This window comes from Paramacrobiotus metropolitanus, unplaced genomic scaffold, assembly GCF_019649055.1.
Source record: "Paramacrobiotus metropolitanus isolate TYO unplaced genomic scaffold, Prichtersi_v1.0 Parri_scaffold0000180, whole genome shotgun sequence".
Taxonomy (NCBI): domain Eukaryota; kingdom Metazoa; phylum Tardigrada; class Eutardigrada; order Parachela; family Macrobiotidae; genus Paramacrobiotus; species Paramacrobiotus metropolitanus.
Genome location: NW_026570400.1, coordinates 20,922 through 40,395, shown reverse-complemented (window position 1 = coordinate 40,395; position 19,474 = coordinate 20,922). Strand labels below are relative to the sequence as shown.

The 19,474-nt window shown below is 41.9% G+C and overlaps 2 protein-coding genes across 2 annotated transcripts; one reads left to right on the top strand and one right to left on the bottom strand.

The window, feature by feature from the left end:
- The first annotated feature begins 11,900 nt into the window (after nt 1-11,900).
- Nucleotides 11,901-14,329, top strand: LOC129600501 (uncharacterized). The gene is made up of 3 exons (XM_055499057.1): nt 11,901-12,359; nt 12,728-13,024; nt 13,432-14,329. The coding sequence occupies exons 1-3, from the start codon at nt 12,158-12,160 to the stop codon at nt 13,962-13,964; spliced, it is 1,032 nt and encodes a 343-aa protein (XP_055355032.1). The 5' UTR covers nt 11,901-12,157; the 3' UTR covers nt 13,965-14,329.
- Nucleotides 14,330-15,407: 1,078 nt separating this feature from the next.
- On the bottom strand, nt 15,408-18,004 carry LOC129600509 (uncharacterized). The gene is made up of 3 exons (XM_055499063.1): nt 17,752-18,004; nt 16,934-17,152; nt 15,408-15,514 (listed from the first exon to the last, which is right to left on the bottom strand). Exons 1-3 carry the CDS (start codon nt 17,996-17,998, stop codon nt 15,408-15,410), a joined length of 573 nt encoding a protein of 190 aa, XP_055355038.1. The 5' UTR covers nt 17,999-18,004.
- Nucleotides 18,005-19,474: the final 1,470 nt, after the last annotated feature.

Sequence of the window (19,474 nt, the reverse complement as noted above, 5' to 3'; positions counted from 1 at the left end):
GTCCTCCTGCACCTTGTTAGAGCTTTTTTGAAAAAATTTTGTAAACTTCACAAACTTAAAAAACACATTTAGGGTTTCGATTTTCGTAAATAACTTGAGTTATAACATTTTTTTCAAAATCGCTCTAATTATACTTCTAAGGCATTTCCACACCCAATGCATCAAGTTTAAAAATTATGTTAGATCGCCTGAATTAGGAGTTAGTTTTCAAACTTTATCTGGTGCAATTTGAACGGTAGCCTTCGAAAGTTCATGCAAGTTTATATCACTCATGGGCATGTTGACTGTTTCAGCCCACCACACATATCAAACCATAGTGACTATCCAGACAGCCATTGCCCGCTTCTTACCACACTTGAGTGTGATCAAAATCTATTGTCTTTCGGTGTTTGCTTTGATTCCGCTGACCAGTGCTGTGTTATGGCTGGCAGTAGAACAAAAGATGCGTAGCCCGATTCTGTGCTCTCCATTGATTTCATCGCAGGTGCGCTAACTTGCATATGCGTTCGTAATGGTGAGCCGGGCCAGTCACTGCTAGCATCGTTACTCAGTTAAGGCAGCTAACTTAAAAAATTTATATTTCATAACCCTGGATTTTTATCACTTCAATGTTTTTACCATCGGATAGAGCAGTCTTCAATCTGTAAAGCGCCTTACTTCTGCAAAATGGCCTGTTATGAATAAAGCCGAACTAGCCATGGCCTTAATGGATTTGGGCGAACCGTACGAGATGGACAGTTAACACTTTCTGCACTGACGAATTTTGTCGTACTGCATTGTAAAGCTTTTTATAAGTAAGCAGCCCTTCTCTTGTGAACCACTACACTCCACCAGAACTGCGCTAATAGATCCAGGATATATACGTGCCAGTTTTTGTTTGCTAGATAACGAGTGCAGTACGTACAGTATACTTTAAGGCATCGAGATCGCTGTTCAGTGTGGTCGTCCGGCAGAATCCATATGTGATAGAAAATCCGTACGTTGCCAGCGACGTCTAAAGTCTAAACGTCACGATGACGACATTAGAGATTTTTTACAAATCTGCAAGCAGGAGGGTTTTCTTTTCATGATGTGTACGCTATGGCTAGCTTATGTTAATTGTTTAGAGAAAGATCGATTTGTGCTTATTAAACATTTTTGTAACAAATTTATACAATTTCCATATTTCCATATATGGAGCATCGGAATGGTATATATAACAAGCACTGTTGAATAAAAATAAGAAAGTTTCAACGAAACTCTAACAAAATTACCGGTGATATGGACATTCAGTTATACGTCTTCGTGTGGTTCTTCAATTAAATTTGCCGATTACTTTACAGATACAGATAATATCTGTACAGTAAAGAGAACGGTAGAGAAAATGATATATCATTTTCTGAGCACGTATTTGACCGTAGAATTCGGACAGTCGCAAGCCCCTGTGCAAACAACATTGCTCACCTTTTTTTAGAGAAGTCAGATCAATTCAATGATGGATTTATTCTAAGTAATTGCATGTACCGTATATAAGGGGCAAAACTAAGCGTGTTCCACGGTTTCCCTGTATTGCTGCCGTCACCCGCCTGGAGTGTGACGTTACGGCAATACATATGGTTAAATCTGGCGCGGTACATAAGCGCCATGTTCAGCCACAACGTAAAACTCCAGCCGGGTGACGGCAGCAGTAGCCGGAAACCGTGGAACACGTTTAGTTTGGCCCCCTATATGTGTACCTACTGCTACAATTTGGCCCGGTACATAGCACCAAATTTTGTGTACATCCACGGGAACGTTCGCTACATTCATGTAACTTGCAACATAACCGATACATTCGTGAAACATAACGATAGTCCAAAAGAGAGATGCAGTTAAGCACATATTGAAAGACCTCATTCACATGAAAGAGCAAGCACATCCCGGTGAATCCCGGTTAATCAAGATGCCCCGCGGTGAATCCAGCATCACAGCGTTTGTATCCAAGTGAATCCTGGTTGCAGAATAATCGTTAGCTTTTACCATATGTTTTGCTAGTGAATCCCAGTGAATTCCGGTGAATCTACAGAGTCTGTAGGTGCACACCACGGTGAATCCAGCATCACAGCGTGTGTATCCAAGTGAATCAGCGAAAGTCGCCCTGAGCAACACTAAGCACTGGTATTAATAGTGGTACGGGAGTTATGATTATAAGCAAAAATCTGAAGATCGGTAGGAGCGAACTTGCGAAGTATGATTATGACATTCATTATGAGTGTGATTTACGATCATCATCATTTACCGATCATGAGATATGGGTAGGATTATGAGTATGAGGACCGTTATGAGTATTAGGTAACTCCTAGCCCACTACTGCCATGTACTCTGTAAAAGCGCGCTTTTTCTGCGACAACAGCAGCAACAGTATGTACAATACAGATACTTACAACAATATGTACAATACAACGATATCAAGGAAATATCAAGGAAGCGAACCTCGAATTGCAGCAGCAGCCGGAGCCGTTTAGTTGGTCAGCGCTTTTATGCGGTATATTGTGTCGTTTCTGCTTATACTGTACAGACTACTCGTAAGGCGGGAGGTTTTGACACGGCGTGAGAACTAGTTTGTACTCCTAGAATTACGTATCTGTATTCGGAGCTGCCAAATAATGATCGCGCATCTGACATTTACAAAAATACTCCGAAGAAAAACAATAACTTTATCACGCCAACTTGAGGAGATCTCCACTTTAATCGTAGTTCTGTGCACGTAGTTCTGTGTATCGTAGTTCTGTGTACGACAGTAGACAGTACTCAGTAGGTACTACAAGCCCGTCCGGAAACAAGAGAGAAAGTGTGTACAGGAACAGACGCAGGCACACATGCGCGTCTCAGCCACATTTGCCATGTGCGTAGTGCGAACAGGCGCACATGTTCGCACTACGTAGTTGTACCGGCTGGTACAACTTTCCCCGTTTACACTTTAGTTCTTGTTTCCGGGCGAGCTTGTGCTAGGTACAAATGAAAATTAATGACCTACAGATAAAAGTATACAACTGTGAGTTGGCCATTACAAAGAATTTTGGTATTACCGGTAATGTGTTTTATTTTTCAAAAATGGGTACTAAGAATTCACCGTCCAACGATGGCAACACAGATTTTTATAAAGTGGGTCTTTTGAATTTTGCAAGCCATACAAGTGAATTTATTGCATCAAACTGTGGTAGATGTTTCATGAATCACTCTTGCGGTGTTTCCTGAGTCTACGCCATGTATCATCAATACGGTGCACCATGAATTAATTAAAACAGATAAGAAAAGACACACAGAACGGACATTCATTTTTATCACTTATCAGCGCACACTAAAGTCACTACTAATACCCATGTTTCGATTAAGAACAGTCTTGTGCAGAGGAAATAACTGACATCTTCGCAGTGCGACAAAAAGTGCAAACTTAGCCCTTTGCACATGCAGCCCTTACAAAGAACATAGATCTCTTCATGTTACCGCTTCCGGAATCCACTGGGGGAACTGGATCCCCGGCTGCTGAGAAGATGGCACTCTCGGCGATCTGATGTGCGCGGTGAGCATGAGGAAGCAGGAAGCGGGCTGAACAGGGGTCGGCGAATCGCGGAATCGTGCAGACAGATTCCCCTTATAAATCATAAATTCCATTTCTACATTATAAAGGGAATCTGTCTGCAGATTCTGCCGGCTGGATGTATTACTGCGGCTTTAAAGATGTCTGGCGCACCAAGGGCGCTGGCATGCCAGCACTGATTGGGGTGATCGACTACCACCTTCCTATGCATATGCACTGATATCATACGACGAAGGCAGCCGATCACCCAAATCAGATAACAGCCAGAGCTGTGTTGAGTCAACACTGTTGACGCGGTTATGGTGTATCAACTTGGCTTGATCGGGGCGAGAAACGTGGTTTGGCCATCTCTTATGTAGCTAGTACACCGTGTACTTCGTGCGAATGATCAAACCAAGTTCCTCTCGACCACGGCGGACCGTCATCAATGGGGGCCGAACAATGTACGACGATCAAACACAAAATGCCGGGTGCAATACCGGGTGTCGGAAAATGCCGGCTCAGGTGTGTTTGAAAATGAAGGTGGCAGTCCTGGTCCACCGAGCTGAAGACATGAAGTACTTATAATGGCTTAAAAACTTACTTTTTAAATATGCGCTCCGACGATCATAATATTGAAATTTTATATAGTGCAGGGCCGCTGGATGTTCCAGTAAAAACGTTTAGAGTGGCGTCCCGAAGCGTCTACTAAGTACTGACTCAGTACAGTCGTCGCTCCGACATCCACTTCACTCAAAAGTAATGAGAAAGCTGACACCAGCTTCTGCAACTATATCATATGATGTGAAACAGTACAACACCTTATTACTGACTCTTACAGGATGACTTACCACGAAGTACTTATATTTGTATACTGTAGGCGTAGCACTGTATAATACTCGGCTGTTACACATTTGTATTTTGCAATTAAGCATTTTTAGGTAACGAGCACCATTAAATCCACATTAACATTTTCATCCGTCAATCTTTACCCGAGTAATCTCGGTCTTCACAGAGCGTTAGTGAAAGAGGAAGTCAGCACGTTTGTACAATTTTTCGCTGGACAGTGGTCACGGCCAAAATAGTTTTGTTACTCTCAGTTTCTGAACGGCCCTGCGTACTCTCCCACTCGACAGTCGTTAAGAGAAGTGGCCCGAATACATGGTGCCAATTAATTCGTGTACACGTACATTAAGTACAAGAACTTTCGCTTGTTTCATAACATTCTTTCGGAAAGCGTTCTCATACATTTGTACAACCACTTTATCTCGACCAACCACGGCCGCCTCCTCCTCGGTCCCTGGTAGCCGCCGTACAGGTCCTTTGTGCCCGACCCGCTCACTTTTTTATGGGTCTTTAAGTGTGTGACTGTGTTGTCATTCCGTGAATCATGTGCAGCACAAACCGTTGACACTACATTTTTATTCCACGGCCGGCACGATGAAGCGGTACGAATGAGTGTTATCTTGTAAATGTACGCACAAAATACAAAATACATACCTTTGATTACAGTTGTACAACTCATGCCGTGTCGAAAATGAAAAGCTCCCACTCTATTCGAGTCTGTATAAGCCTAAGCAGCAGCGAAAGAATAGTTACAAAAAAGCGATAATTGACCAAAACGGCGTTACATAGTTACGATCGTTACTATATATACAAGATGAGCAGTGAGCACGGATGAAATATTGGCTTACAACTACTAAAAGTAAACGCTGGGAATTTGCATACTGTACTCGTACGGACTGCAGTTTTGTCAGAACGAAAACGAATACGCTTTGTCGAAATTCTTACAGTCAATCAGTAATAATGCAGCGTAAAATATGTTTTTTTGTTTTCAGGAGGGTTTACATTAAATCATATTGATGTGCTTTTGATCACCGGCGCCTGGATGCTGTCGTCCCAAAGCGTGTTACTGCAAAACAAGCACCAAGCCCGTGGTAATCAGCCAACCAGTGTTAATCCTATATCATCCAAGATAACAAGCTTTTGAGTGACCATTGGGGGAGCCTAATTCCGATAGTAAAAGGTCAAAATTCTATAGGTACGCACGTACTGTTGTACGGATGTATGTGGGTAATCTGCCGACACGACAAACGACACAAAGGACATCGTAAAGTACAGAGCACGTGCTGACAGCCTATAGCAGACGGGAAGTGGTTCGTAATTATTATGGTCAGCATGTTTGACGGCATGAGTGTTTTTCTAAATATTCTTTCAAGTGTCCGTCTTCGCATTTGCAGTGCTTAGTAGTTTGGACCACTTGACAACTGAAAATTTTACTTTTCTTTTTGAAAATTTGGAAAGTTAGGGTTCACTATATGAAGTCGTTACCAGTAGAGAATCGTTGCTTAGACGAATTGGATTTTAGTCTTCAAGAAAATCTCCACTTGCGTGGTCAATGCGACGTCGAACAGAGCTGATCATGGAATGATTATTACTTCCTTCAAACCAGCACTGTATACTTTACATTTGTCGTTTTTAAAGCGATACTTCCATACGCGTACAGGATTCGTTGCTGTGTTTTCCTTTATCGCCATCTAAACGAGACATGGCTATCATGACCAGAACCAGAAGAGACCGGATTTTGCGGCAAAGCTGCGGCACAGCTTTCACAAACTCTTGGGTTTTGTGATTCCTGCCTTCATGATTCCTTGTCGGGTTGCGTAGATCCTCGACTTAGCTTCGGCTGCATACGCGTTCTGCTTATAGCGGCACTGATCAGTACAGTCCAGCTAGTCTGGTTTAAGTAATTGATGGTGTACCGTACGAAGTACGATCAATTTTTACTCAATAATTAGACTTATCCAGCGGAATGAAGCGCTTCATCACACTGGCTAAGTCTAATTATTGTGTACTATCCAATTATTGTGGTCGGCATACTATCCTTGACTGCCCGTGAACCGCGCCGCCTTGGAATCGCTCAGAATTGCTCCGATACTGCGTGGTTTACGGGCAGTAAGGGAATATCTGTCTGCACGATTCCGTCGGCTGGATGTATATTGCGGCTTCTCTCTGGCACACTTAGGACGCTGGCACATTAAGCCGATTAACCAAAGCGGTGTTAAGCAGATAGCACAGCAAGAGCTTTGTTGACGCGGTCAAGTTGTACTACGTGAGAGATTTGATGGTACTACTGCTTTCTGGTTTGGTCTCCTCTCACGGGCTTAGTGGCACCAAACCCAGAAGAGATAACGCACCATAAAACATCGTAGTACTGGTAAATCATTTTATGCTATGATTTATGCTGCGTTACCCCTTCTGGGTTTGGCTTGGTGGCACCAACAAAGAAGAGAAAACGCAAGGTAGAACATGGTATAAATCAGTTTTTGAAGTCTCCAATGGTCTGTGATCCAGGACTAGGAGGTAAACTATGCCAACGGGCAGAGTTTCTGACGGAAAATTATTACGGTTTACTGCGCGGCCGAGATCACGGTTCGCAGCACGAGAGGGTAAGGGTCGAGTTCGACCACGGCGGACCGTCATACTGTACATCGGACCCCGGCCGATCATCCAGGGCCGAATCATGTACGGCAATCAGACAGAAAATGCCGGATACAATGAGGACTGGCACTTTGATTTTCGAAACACGTTGGAGCGAAGTATATGTACAGTTTCTGTTTGGAGAAGATCACTGACCTGAAGACTGAAGCAGCTTAAAAAAGCTATCAGCTTAAAAATTTCTTAGAATTGACTTCTTATATATGCGTCGCGCACCTGCGATGTCTGTTAATACAGTGCAGGATCGCCGAATCGAATTACTCCAGGTAATCCAACAGTCCTGGACGGTTGAAACACGTTAGATTACACTTGCTGGCAGTCACACTGGCCGATGAGGGTTATGTGCGGTGCTTGTTCCGACCCCACCAGGACATACATAACTGGATAGGCTAGAGGACGGCACTGGTAGTTTTTCCCAAGAATCGCATAGTAGCGGCACTGTGCAATGTATGTACGTAATTACCGGATGGCCGTTCTGTTCATCGGCCTTTGGGCTAGCTTGCCAGATGTAAAAAGTCGCGAGAAAGACGAATCTGCAGTTTGTTTTGATAAAGAAAGTTGTTTAGAGTCCGAAAAGTGCGGTGCCAGCTGCGTACATGTGCGTGTGGGTCGGTGTGGCCAAGCGCAGCAGGGAATGCACGAAAACGGCCGGGTATGTATGCTGTTTGGATATGTTCAAATGTGCCCGTATGGTGTGCGAATGGACTTCCTGTTGACAGCTGGAATGGATCTGACCGTCCAGTTGTCGCCTGCCGCTCTGTACAGTACAGCATGTCCACCGCCGGGCATCGGGTTCCAACGGGGCGGTGCGTTCAGAGGCCTTGCTCCGATCAGCTGCTATCGCCACAACTTTACGTTGACCAATTATCCAGACTGCTCACATTTTTATGGGTCTTTGAGGGTGTATTATGTTGTCATACCGTGAATTATGTACACCACACGACAGTTTCATCTCAGGTGCGGCAATACATAGTCAGTACGAACGAGTGTGTTGTTTTTGTAAATGTAACACATTCATTTCGTCAGTTGTATCAAAGTTCTGAAAAAGATTCGTATTGGATCAAGGGCATATAAAAAATGCAGTATTTGCAATGCAGCGGAATATCACAGTGTAATAACCAGAAAAAAATCTCGGCCAATTAATTTCAATTCCGTTTAATTTCCGCATGTGCATGCTTGCCTTTCGTCGCCATTATGTAAGGTTTTTAGTTTTTGCAGTACACTATTGATTAGCCGGCAATACTGTACTATGGAGCACATACAAAACTAATATAATTATAGCACTACTAGCAAATACATGTACATATCTGTATGCTTAGCAGTATTAAAGAGCAACGCTAGTAAAAAAAGCCGCTAGGCGACCGAAAAAAAATCCAAGGGTCGAATAAAACGATGCGAGACGCCTGATTAGCGGATCACAGTGAAACCGCTACAAATGCGATTTGATGTTTTCTCCGGAGCATGAATGTATACGGAGCCACCGTCAGCATGATACTTCCGGCCATGTCGGATACTTGTCGTACGTTGGCTGGCTCTATAGGAAGAAAACATTGTCGGCGCGGAAAAGGTACGCTTTGTTCCATCATATGTACGTACAGGAGCATGCTGCAGTAAAGAATATTTAAGACCCGAATAGTGACACAGACGGGTATATCTATATACTAAAAATTATTATGGGAAATCGTAACTGGATAAGCAATAGATATCTCGTAACGACCTTCAAACAATTTCCGACATCTTCCGCTTTCTGAGGCATCCACAAATATGGATCCGAAAGGTACTACATGTACTGTATAACAGCGAATTATACCGCACATTTGCAACGTTTGTCGTGACTGTTTCGTTAATAATAAGCACTTGCACTATTGCTCTTGTTGTTCTTCCATTCCGATAATCCATAAACTTTTTCCAACAAAACATACCACAAAGACATTGATCCGTCGCTAGACACATCGTTGACAGAAAAATCTCTCCTACTCGTAGACGTCTAAAAAATCTTGAATATGGCACAGCGGAAGGATTGATCCGCTACATTGATCCAGGGCTAAGATCGACGGAACGGCTACCGGCTTAGATTCTACAGAGTACCTGTCTCGAATTTATCGTCAATATAGTGCATTATTGAATTATGTGTACAGACTCTGTACATGTGTCGTGACCGCTGATATGGTTCTTTTATTAGCTGAATTGTTGCTCGTATTTCCATAGTATTTCACGTGAGATATAAAGCAACTGCATTGCAAGCCAAAGTGGTGGCTGTTTCTGGTGGTACTTGTACAATGCCATAGTCAACCATGTTTCTAATTACAGCTGACACCGCTGGCCGTCTTAAGCTCCCGGTCGCTTATTGCCACTAGTGTTCACTGAAACTGCCCCTGTACTGCATGGTCCCAGCCTAATTAATCAGGCTGGGAATAGTGCAACACTAGGGATGTTTCACCCTGAATGCCCACCTCATTCGTCTTTCGCCAGTCAGCAAAGAATCTCCGAATCATGTGAATTTTTATTCATTCTCGAACCCTGGATACGTAACAGTTTGGCTAACAAACAATATTGCCAGTAAAGGCATATTATGTACTTGCCATTATCTTCCTGCACTCTTTAATGTGGCTAAACCTGCCCGGTCAGTTGTTATGTTTCGCAGGTTTAGCTCTAAGACTCCGGAATATTCCGTAGGGTCGCGAAATCTGTGTTGTCAGTGATGGCGGCCAAAGTGGTTTTCGCTGGAAAGCGATAAGAAATTCCAAAGGGCAATGGATTTTATTTTCGGATACGTGGCAGTGCGTCGCCTGGCTGGGCTCCTGTCGGCTATGGTCACAAAGGCTAGATATGGACGATTTATGGTATGGTATGGTATGGTATGTTTATGGTATGGTCAACAATGTACACGTACGTAGTTAAATCAGAAATAATTAAACCAACAGCTGGTTTTGCTTTTGATACGAAAACATTTGTTGACCATCGGCACACTTGGCATGATACAATCTACACCATCGCGGGTGACAGAAGAAAACTTCCTTATATTGGTTTTTCGCTTAGCATGGCTTTATAGGCTGCAATTTAAAACAGCCTACAAAACCATGGTAAGAGTAAAGAGTTCTTTGACGGCCGGAGAAGGACATCGGAAATTGTTGGACGCGACAAAGGGGGCATAATATCAAAGCGCGACTACAAAGTGTATGCACCTGGTTGAAGAGTTTTCCGATGATCTGCGGTGCATAAATGAAGGCGCAATTTGTGGTACCGGTTTTTGGAATCCGTTCCTTGAGTGGTACACTGTGGTAGTAAGAAAGTCTATAAGAAAGTCTAGTTGTGTATTTTATGGAATAATGGCTATGATAATGTTACTATGCAATACCGAATTTACGTCCGTGAAATGCTCCTGTAAACGCCAACCAGGACGGATATCTGGCCAAGCCGGTCCCTGATTACTTCATCACCCCCCGCTGTATACTACTACTGTAGCTGTCCTTTTCAGTAATGATTTATCAATGCAGTTGTTTTGATAATTGTTTCCAGTCTAATCGCTCTTTATTATAACACTAGCTTTAAAAATAAGGAACAGCTTGTACTCGAGCTGCCTCCAATAATTCAAATTATCGATCGGTTTTGCATATCAACGATCGTTTAATTATAACCCATACGCTACGGACCTAAACGGTGTTATCTGTATGTATAAACTGGAAGGTCGCCTCCTACAAAACCGAAAGCTCCTATTAAACGATCCTAGTTTCGAAAAATTATGGAGAATTAACTCAAATGCGTACGCCGAGTACCAGCTGCAGGCCAGAAAACGAGGGAACTGGTTGCCTCCCGGCGCAGCGCGATAAAATTGTGCAGCCACACGAAACTTGCGGTGGCTAGCATTACGGACCACTTGCCAGCGAACACCATGAAAACTGTCTGTATGTACTGTATGTACGGCCATTCCCCCGTAAATGCGATCATTTGTAGATTTCAGCCAAGAGTGTTTAACAGTTTTCTGTGTTTCCCAAAAGTGGCAACTTTGTGTTTTCACTCAGACGGCACACCGCGATCATGGTTGGGTGACGCTGATCTAAAACAAGTGGACACCGCCCAAATCAGCAAATTGGCACTATATACGGGATCAACGAAATATTCATGTCCGGCCAGTAGACACAAAACTGCGAGGTGACCGAATCGTACGCCGTAAGGCAGCTTCTGGTAGCTGCAGCCTGCGACACGGTTGCGCGCTGTTGATTGTCTGCAATCATTCTCAAGGAAGTATCTGCACTTTATCATAACTACGAACCCCAAACTCGGAAACAGAAAACACAATAAAAATGGTAAACGACTATGATGTTTTCGCGCAACCGTCCTTTTCCTTTGTAGTCCGATAATTGTATCTGGAGACACTATTCTCAATTCGCAGCGCACTTACAAGAACAAGCAGAATGCGATCGCATTGTCAGCTTCCCGCACTTCGAACGGGTTTGATTATGTACTCATACTTTTAAATGCTCGTGCCTCGAGATTGTGGATTAAGCTATCCGATCGAATTGTCAAAAAGCTGCAGAAAAATCTGCATGATTTTCGATATCAAAAACAACTGAAAATTTCGGTCGACCGAAGTATAAGTTGTTATCCGCTACGTATTTCTGCTTTCTGTGACATGATGAGACTGCAAATTACCGCCAGTCATGTACCATGACGGCTCCGTAGGGATGATAGCCGGCGGCAGGGATTCGATGATGTCCACGGGACGGTGGCAACGCAGGTGATGCGTGTGGCGTTCCTTAGTCGTAGCCGATTTGTTGCTACGCTGCCTAAATGTCAGTTACACAACTTATACTGGCTAAATAAACGTAAGTACTTACAGTACGTTTACTTTCTGTCGGCAGGCTAGTGTGCGCACACCCAGGAGGCTCTGAAATTATGATTACCTAATTCGTAATTGCTTAAAAGTTTACATTACATTACAAAGTAAATGTAATTAAAATTAAATAAGTACAGTACATGTGCCTTAATTACAAGCGATTGCACAAATGGTGCTATTGCAGTAAATATTATTACCTCAGAGATAGCAAAGGTTAACAAAACCATGCATTCGACTTCTGAATCCCCTAACGGGGCTAAACGGCTGATTCATGCAGTCTTTCGATGTTGGCCCTTTTCTCGGATAATAATTGCAGCAGAAATGCGCGGAACAATTCTTTTTTCTCGTTGTGCTGTTGCTGTATATTATTTTCCTGTGTGTGGGCAGCAAGACACCGGAGCGAGGCATGCAGTTTAATGCGCAAAATTACGACTGTCGCTGCAGTCACATCTCCAACCACAACCTTCAGCGATGCAGATCTTAACCGTAAGGCGTAGCTAAAAAAATTAAATTACCCTTGCACATTAGTCTTATTTTAAACGCTTATCGTTAATACAGCAGTGTGTACAGTAGTGTTGTTGACCTATCGTGAATGTATGAAGCTTCAAATGTATTAAAAATTAACTTATCGTTAATAATTTTATTTTTTAAAACTAAAATATAGTTATCAATCCGGACATTTATTTAAATAAGAAAACTGCATATACGTAATAATAAATTCAGCTACAATAAATGTGTTCGACCTTATAAAAAGGTCTGTTCGTGTTCGGGACTAAAAGTTTTGCAGATTGTGCTTCTACAAACCACAGAATTTCAAAGTGAATTACGCAAATACAAAATGAAATATTTTTTAGTGGACGACATCATCCAGCGGTCGGGGGATACCCGGGAAGATGATAGAATCAGTCTGAAATTCCCTGAACATGATAAGAGAGCTACCAGCAAAAGTTCTGCAACGGAAGAGCACATTTATCGACCAAGAACTGGCGCAAATCTAATTTTAACTTGCGAAGCGTCCATAGGCGGTGCAAAGGACATCTCCTGGACCCATCAGGGTATACCCATATTCCATAAAGGCCAACGTCTCGTCGATGACGGAACCAATAATCAGTTTTATAACGCCACCCACTGGGGCCGAGTGGCGATCTTAGGTATTTATCTGTACAAAATCTTTATTACGCAAAATTTACAAAGTGAGCTTCGCTCTGCAAACACAATCAAATGAAGGATTTGTCCCAATTAGCATGAGGCAGGTCAGTACACAATACACTTGTAGTATTGCCTCGAAAACTTTCCAAATTTTAACGTTGAAACAAAAAAAAAACAGGAGGAACGGCTTTCGCCTGTTCTAAAAAATACGAGTAGTTTCTTACCGATCTCGTTCGACAAAACAACTGCGGCATCACATCAAGTACCATGTCTCGCATTGGTACTCAGTGTGATACAGGTATTTACTACAATATATTTTATTATGGATATCTGTAAGTACGAGTCTCGTATACCATAAATAATTCAATAAATTATGGACATCATTGTAAAGATTTTTTATTTTGTGCAGGTATTCTAAATGTATCGTTGCAATCAGGCGGCGAAGTCGTCTGCGTAGAAGAATCGGCGGATTTGGGCTTTAAGAGGGTTGTTCCGCTCAAACGGTTTACTGTTCATGTAAAGGTCACTCGCGCTAACGAAATCTTTTCGCGGAACATGAAGGAGGTATCCGTGAACGAAGGCGAATTTTTCAACGTCACGTGTCATGTTCGGCTTCCTCTGCCGCAGAGTACGGTGAAGAATATCCGCAATTCAGTAATGTGGCGTCTGAATGGCGAAACCCGATGGGCTCCCTCCGAAGAACCCTACGGGACATATTATGCACGCAAGAGGCCGTATATTGCGCCTTTAACGGAACAGCTTTACCGCAGCAATAGCACTGATGTCCAAACGGAGTTTGTTGCCGTCATGCTCTTCAACTTTTTGACGGCGACCGAGAGTGGAACTATCGAATGTTGGTTCCGGCCGGATGGCGTCAGTCACGAATGGATAATGCAGTCCATTCGGTTGATTGTAAAAGCTGGGAGAAGCCAGAATCTTTAAATGCATCCATCTTTTGTGCTACACGTACCCGTATTCCATTTTTCTGTGGATATGGCAGTACAACTACGACAGTGTCGAGCTTTTGATATTCAATATTTTTTCCTACTGGTGAGAACTGAGAAGCTCTGCTTTTTTGCGGTAAACTCGTGTAGTATAGCTCTGGTCAACTGCGCAATACCTTCATCGCCTTTTTTCTCCTGATAAGTTCTTTTTCGGTAGGTTAGCGATTTGCTCTGATAATGAGCTATACGTGTTAATTATACGAATAGGATATGGTATGTTTTGTTTTTCAAACTTTTTGTGAGTAGTTTTGCGATAACTTTTAGAGCACTAACAATTTATAATGATCATATAAAGCCGGTTTGGGAAAACTTGTGGTGGAGTTCCACGCGCTCATTAATATAATTTTTTCGAATCACGTAAAACAGGCGATAGCAGTGCCACATAAACAGTGACCGGTTCACACCTGACCTTTTCTTTGTAATAATTATCCCAGTACAGGTCGCATGACAAGACTTCCGTGTAAAGCTGCAAACTGTATATAACGTAATTTTGACCGCATCGAGCTTGGTAAATTTTTTTACCATAAAGCAACCACATTAGACGGAAGAAAACAATATGATTAAAACTAAAAGGAACAGTTCGTTAATTTGAAGACAACTATATGATGAGTTCATCTATTTTGTGATGACGTGTGGACAACTGGTGGTCAGTGGAGAAAGGTGCAGGAATTAGTAAGTTTAGCACATTATCAATAGATTCATATATCCCTACGTCCTTATTTTTTGGGAAATATCTCTTGATTCGAGATTTGGTTCTTCAGTACTCTGTATGTGGATGCCCAGACCGATCTCATGTGTTTCTGACTGGCTTTCCATTCTTCTGACATGTGAGTTCCCTTCCACGCCTTACTCCTTTTCTTTAAAAATGCGTTTCCGTACTGTTGTCTCGGAATACATCGGTGACCCGAGTTGGTCTGGTAGCCCGAATGATTTCCGGAGAAACTACTCGGTGCATAATGCGCCTCTTCGATTAGTAACAGTCAATTTTTATTATTATACGTACATTGGACACATTTTTTTAAGGGATTTGGCCCGGTACATAGCACTAAATTCATGTACATTGACGGGAACTTTTGCTGTCGCGCACTCCCAAGCACTTTTTTGCACTGCTTTATGGTATTTTGTAGCCAAAAGAATTGTATACATATTTGTGAAATCCAATTGCGCGCGCAACATCCGGTTGCGGAGTTATGAGGGTAACAAAATTCCAAAAACTTTAAATGCATTCAGGTGTACCAAAAGTCTCATTATGGACCGATCCCTTTCAAAGTTTGCACGTAAATGCACATAACCATGAAGATTGTTTTGGTACGGATCCAGACTTCTAGAATGTTTTTCGCATTTTAAAATGAATTTTAAAAAATTTTAAAATGTCAAGCCATCATGAGATGCCCGGCGGCAGTGCCTGTCTTGCAGCCTCCCGTCTCGTATAGCTGTCCGATCGGATGCGATCGATGACGCGGCGATGCTCAAGTGTGCCCGTGTTGTCTGCAAAAACAAAAGCTCAGGCTAATATAATTGTACTGACAAATAATAATCATGCAGGATAAAGCGGCAGAAACGACAAAACATTCAGCCAGTCGACCAGCACCACCTTGCAGTAAGTAATACTCTACCGTACATGTATAATACCACACAAAATACTACTCGTAGTGCAATCTTTACAATACTGTACTACTTTTCCTCATACGATACATTGCACGATATAATTATTGTGCATTATTTACTGTACCGACGGTCACAACTCACAAGTTACACTGGGTTCACGCTTTTCTGCTATTCTCTTTACAGAAAACATTTTGTTTTCGAAACAGAACAGATTAAAAGCATGTTTTTTATGTTTCTCTTATGCACACCTTTGTCAGTTTCCAAAATGTGAACTGGATGCTGGTTCCGTCTTTACTCGTACTTCATGAAACTGTTTTGATCAAATGCTCCGCCTAGCTATCGCTCACAAAATTTCGAGCACAATTTAACTTATTTAATAAGGTACAAATTTACAATATATCCTGTTTGTCGGTTGTAATACATACTATACAATAGACCACAAACATATATAATGGGAGCTACGATAAAATATTTTCTTTATCAGAAGCGAAGTTATACAAGTTAATAGAACTAGAACCGAGTCATCACGCTGTTGACAATGGACAAGTCCGCGCTTCAGTTAGCGTACGTTTTCGCTCTTGCGTTCAGTTTATGGTATATTTCTTTCTGGAGACGGGAAGGTCAACGTCCACTGGTCAACGGTACAACATTTTCTGTTTTGTAAATCTGTAAATCACTTTTGATTTCCAAAACATTCGCCCAAAACCGCCCAAATATTTGCAAAACAGTGATAGCAGTAAAAGACGATAGCTGATAAACATAACCGATCGATAATTAATCGAATCACGTCGGATAGGGTGCGATATAATTATGTCTTATTTTTCCAAAATATTTCAATTACAGTTTTGTAATTAAAATAAAGCGCAGGCGGATTGGAAACAATTATCGAACAATTACATGGATAAATCACTGAAAAAGGGGGGTGCCTGCAGTATGTACATGTATGTAAACCGGGCGCTTAAGAGTAAGTACGTACCTGCACGGATTTTACAGAAACATCAAACAAGTGATTTTGGTATAAGACGAAACGTACAGTACAGACTGGTAATCAGAAGAACCTATCTACATCTGATCGCACACAAATTGTTTTAGATTGTGCGTAAAGGTAACCCAAAGGTATAAAGGTAAAGGTATGCCCAATTGTTATAAGAATTATTTTCTATTTTTCTCTTGTTTTCTATTACACCGTTAAACATACGAAAAACTGCACAAACGTTCATAAAAGTAAAAGTACAGAGGTAGGAATTATTAATCGGTATCATGTTGATCAACGTATTAACAAAACTAAATTTGGCTTACCAAGCCGAACGAATCTTGCAAACCGGAAAAATGCGTATGCTCCTTCAAGCATTTGTTGTAGTCCATCGGATTTTTCAGCAGCCAGGCGTATATCCTTTAGCTCCCTCTTCGTTACTTCATGCCTTTGATGGCCTTTAGCCACATCTCGACGTCCATTCTCCGCCAAAACCGATATTTTGGCGCTCAGCATGCCTTTGTATGTGGAAATCAGCTCGTCGTCTACAAAATTAAAAAGTTATTTTCCCTTGTCGAAATAATTTTCCGCGATGATAAACAAGGTGGATTTCGCAACTTTATTAGCCTATGGCCGCTCAGAAATGTACGTTTTCCAATATTATCAATTCTTGACCACTGGTCATCTCGATGACCATCACAATATCTGACAAATGTGAGTCATGTCAAACCATTTCTTCCAAGTGGTCGTGGTCCTCAGTGCTAACTGCCCATCATTTTCTACAAATTCCGCCGTATTACCTGCCAAATGGCAGGATGCCCATCTCTATCAATTTTCGCCCTGCTTGACCTATGGTCACGAAAATTTCCGAAAAATTATTCTTTTTTGATTGAATTATTGATTAAGAATCAGCAGTTGCAGCCGGAGATTCACGCTCCTTCTGGTAGCTGACTTTAGTAAGTTAAATACGCATACATTAATATTTTTTGTATAAAAACAGCTATCCGGTGTCCGGTAAAAATAGCCGAAACCTGTCCGGTGTTAGTTTGCCAAAGCACACAATGTCTCGAAATTTTGATTTTTTTAATGATACCGGTATTTTACTTTTATTATAGATATTATTTTTGTTTCCACTTGCACTCACCATTGGGCATGCCTGCTTCGTTGGTGTGTTCATTCTCGTACAGCTGGAACGTCATGTACAGCATATAGGCCAGATTTTGGCACAATGCTGCGTATTCAAAAATAATATCCATTGTAGTTTCAGCCTCCTCATCCGTCCCACGCAAACCCATATATGCCCCGCATCGACGCCATAAAGATAACAGTCTCCGACGTAAGCCTAATTGGCCGGTCAATTCAGCCACCAAGAGCATGGCTAATATTGGCATTCCAAAGTCGCGTATCCATGGCTCTGTTAACAGGAATCGGAAATTATCCCAGAAGCTTTTGGCAGCAGAATCGATCGGCGATCCATTGTTAATTGGCGGAAGTTGAGGTGGGCCTATCGCGGGGGTGAAGTTTCCCAATAAATGACGCTCTATTCCCTGTTCAACTCCAGTGGCTATTAATTCCTGGAGTTTTCGCTGACCCTCGGTCTCAGATGTAGCAAGAGGTGATGTCATTTTAGCGAACAGAAACAGAGGACACTGACACTGGAATTCACTGCAGCGGCATTATATCTGGTGTAAAATATTCGTATTGTAAATTTGTGATCATCCAGCTAACAAAAATTATGTAGTCTGTGTAATCCGCCGTCACGCCACCACTTTTGGAAACAAATCCCAGGCAGGAAGAATTTAATCGATTGAGCTTGGGATCAATGCGAATTAATTCTTCCGCTGTGCCATAAGATTTTTTAGGCGTCTACGAGTAGGAGAGGTTTTTTTTTCTTTCGACGATGAGCACGCCATGCTAATTGCTTACCATGGTTAGAGAAAGATCGATGTAGGTATGCTTATTAAATTTGTTTGGAAAAACTATGAACCACCAGATTGGAATATGACAAACGTAGTCAAATAAAAATGTTCGAGTGCCGGCAAAACTCTAATAAAGTCACCGGTGATATCGACCCTAGTTTTCGTCATCGTGAGGTTCTCCTTTTTCCACATATATTCTTTCCTGTGCACGGACTTCTAATTAAAAAAAAAACATCACAAACTTACACTGTAAATAAAAATGTTCGTATTTTTAGAAAGAGATCTAGATGAGTTCATATTTCTTTAAATGAGTTCATCAATGGATTGATTACATGACAGTAATTATTATACTATTTCTTGAGTGCAAAAGCGTGCAAAATATATGTATGTATTAATGCTAGATTATACTTTAAAATAATTTCTTGTAACGCACTCTATAAATGCGCGCTCTTTCTGCAGCAATACGAGTGTTTATTAAAGGAGACGTCACGCAAGCGACATAATTGGACCGCAACAGAGGCGGATGAAGTTATGGGTAAATCCACAAAAAGTTTACCGCCATATCTCATCATGCCGCTTTATTGGTCCAGCCCCGCGGATATGTTTTCCTGATGATCAGATTAACAGTGGCATTCACGGTCAGTTAATAATAGTGTTATGCTGTTCCGGCCGGGGCTATACAAATGTGTTGATATTTGGCAGTGACGTATTGTACATGACAAAACTGCAGTACAAGGCAGAAATATTGAAATTGTTATCTGCTGCAAGAGATTTAATTAACAGGGGGAATAAGGGATGTGGACTACAGTATTTTACTGCCTACGAGTTCGTTTTCTCGATTTCAACTATTTATGACAGTATACCATCGGACAGTGGTCAGTTTCTGGCTAAACATCTGTACGACTGGTGCTGGCGCATTTATTCCTCGGGATAACTAGAAATAGCAAT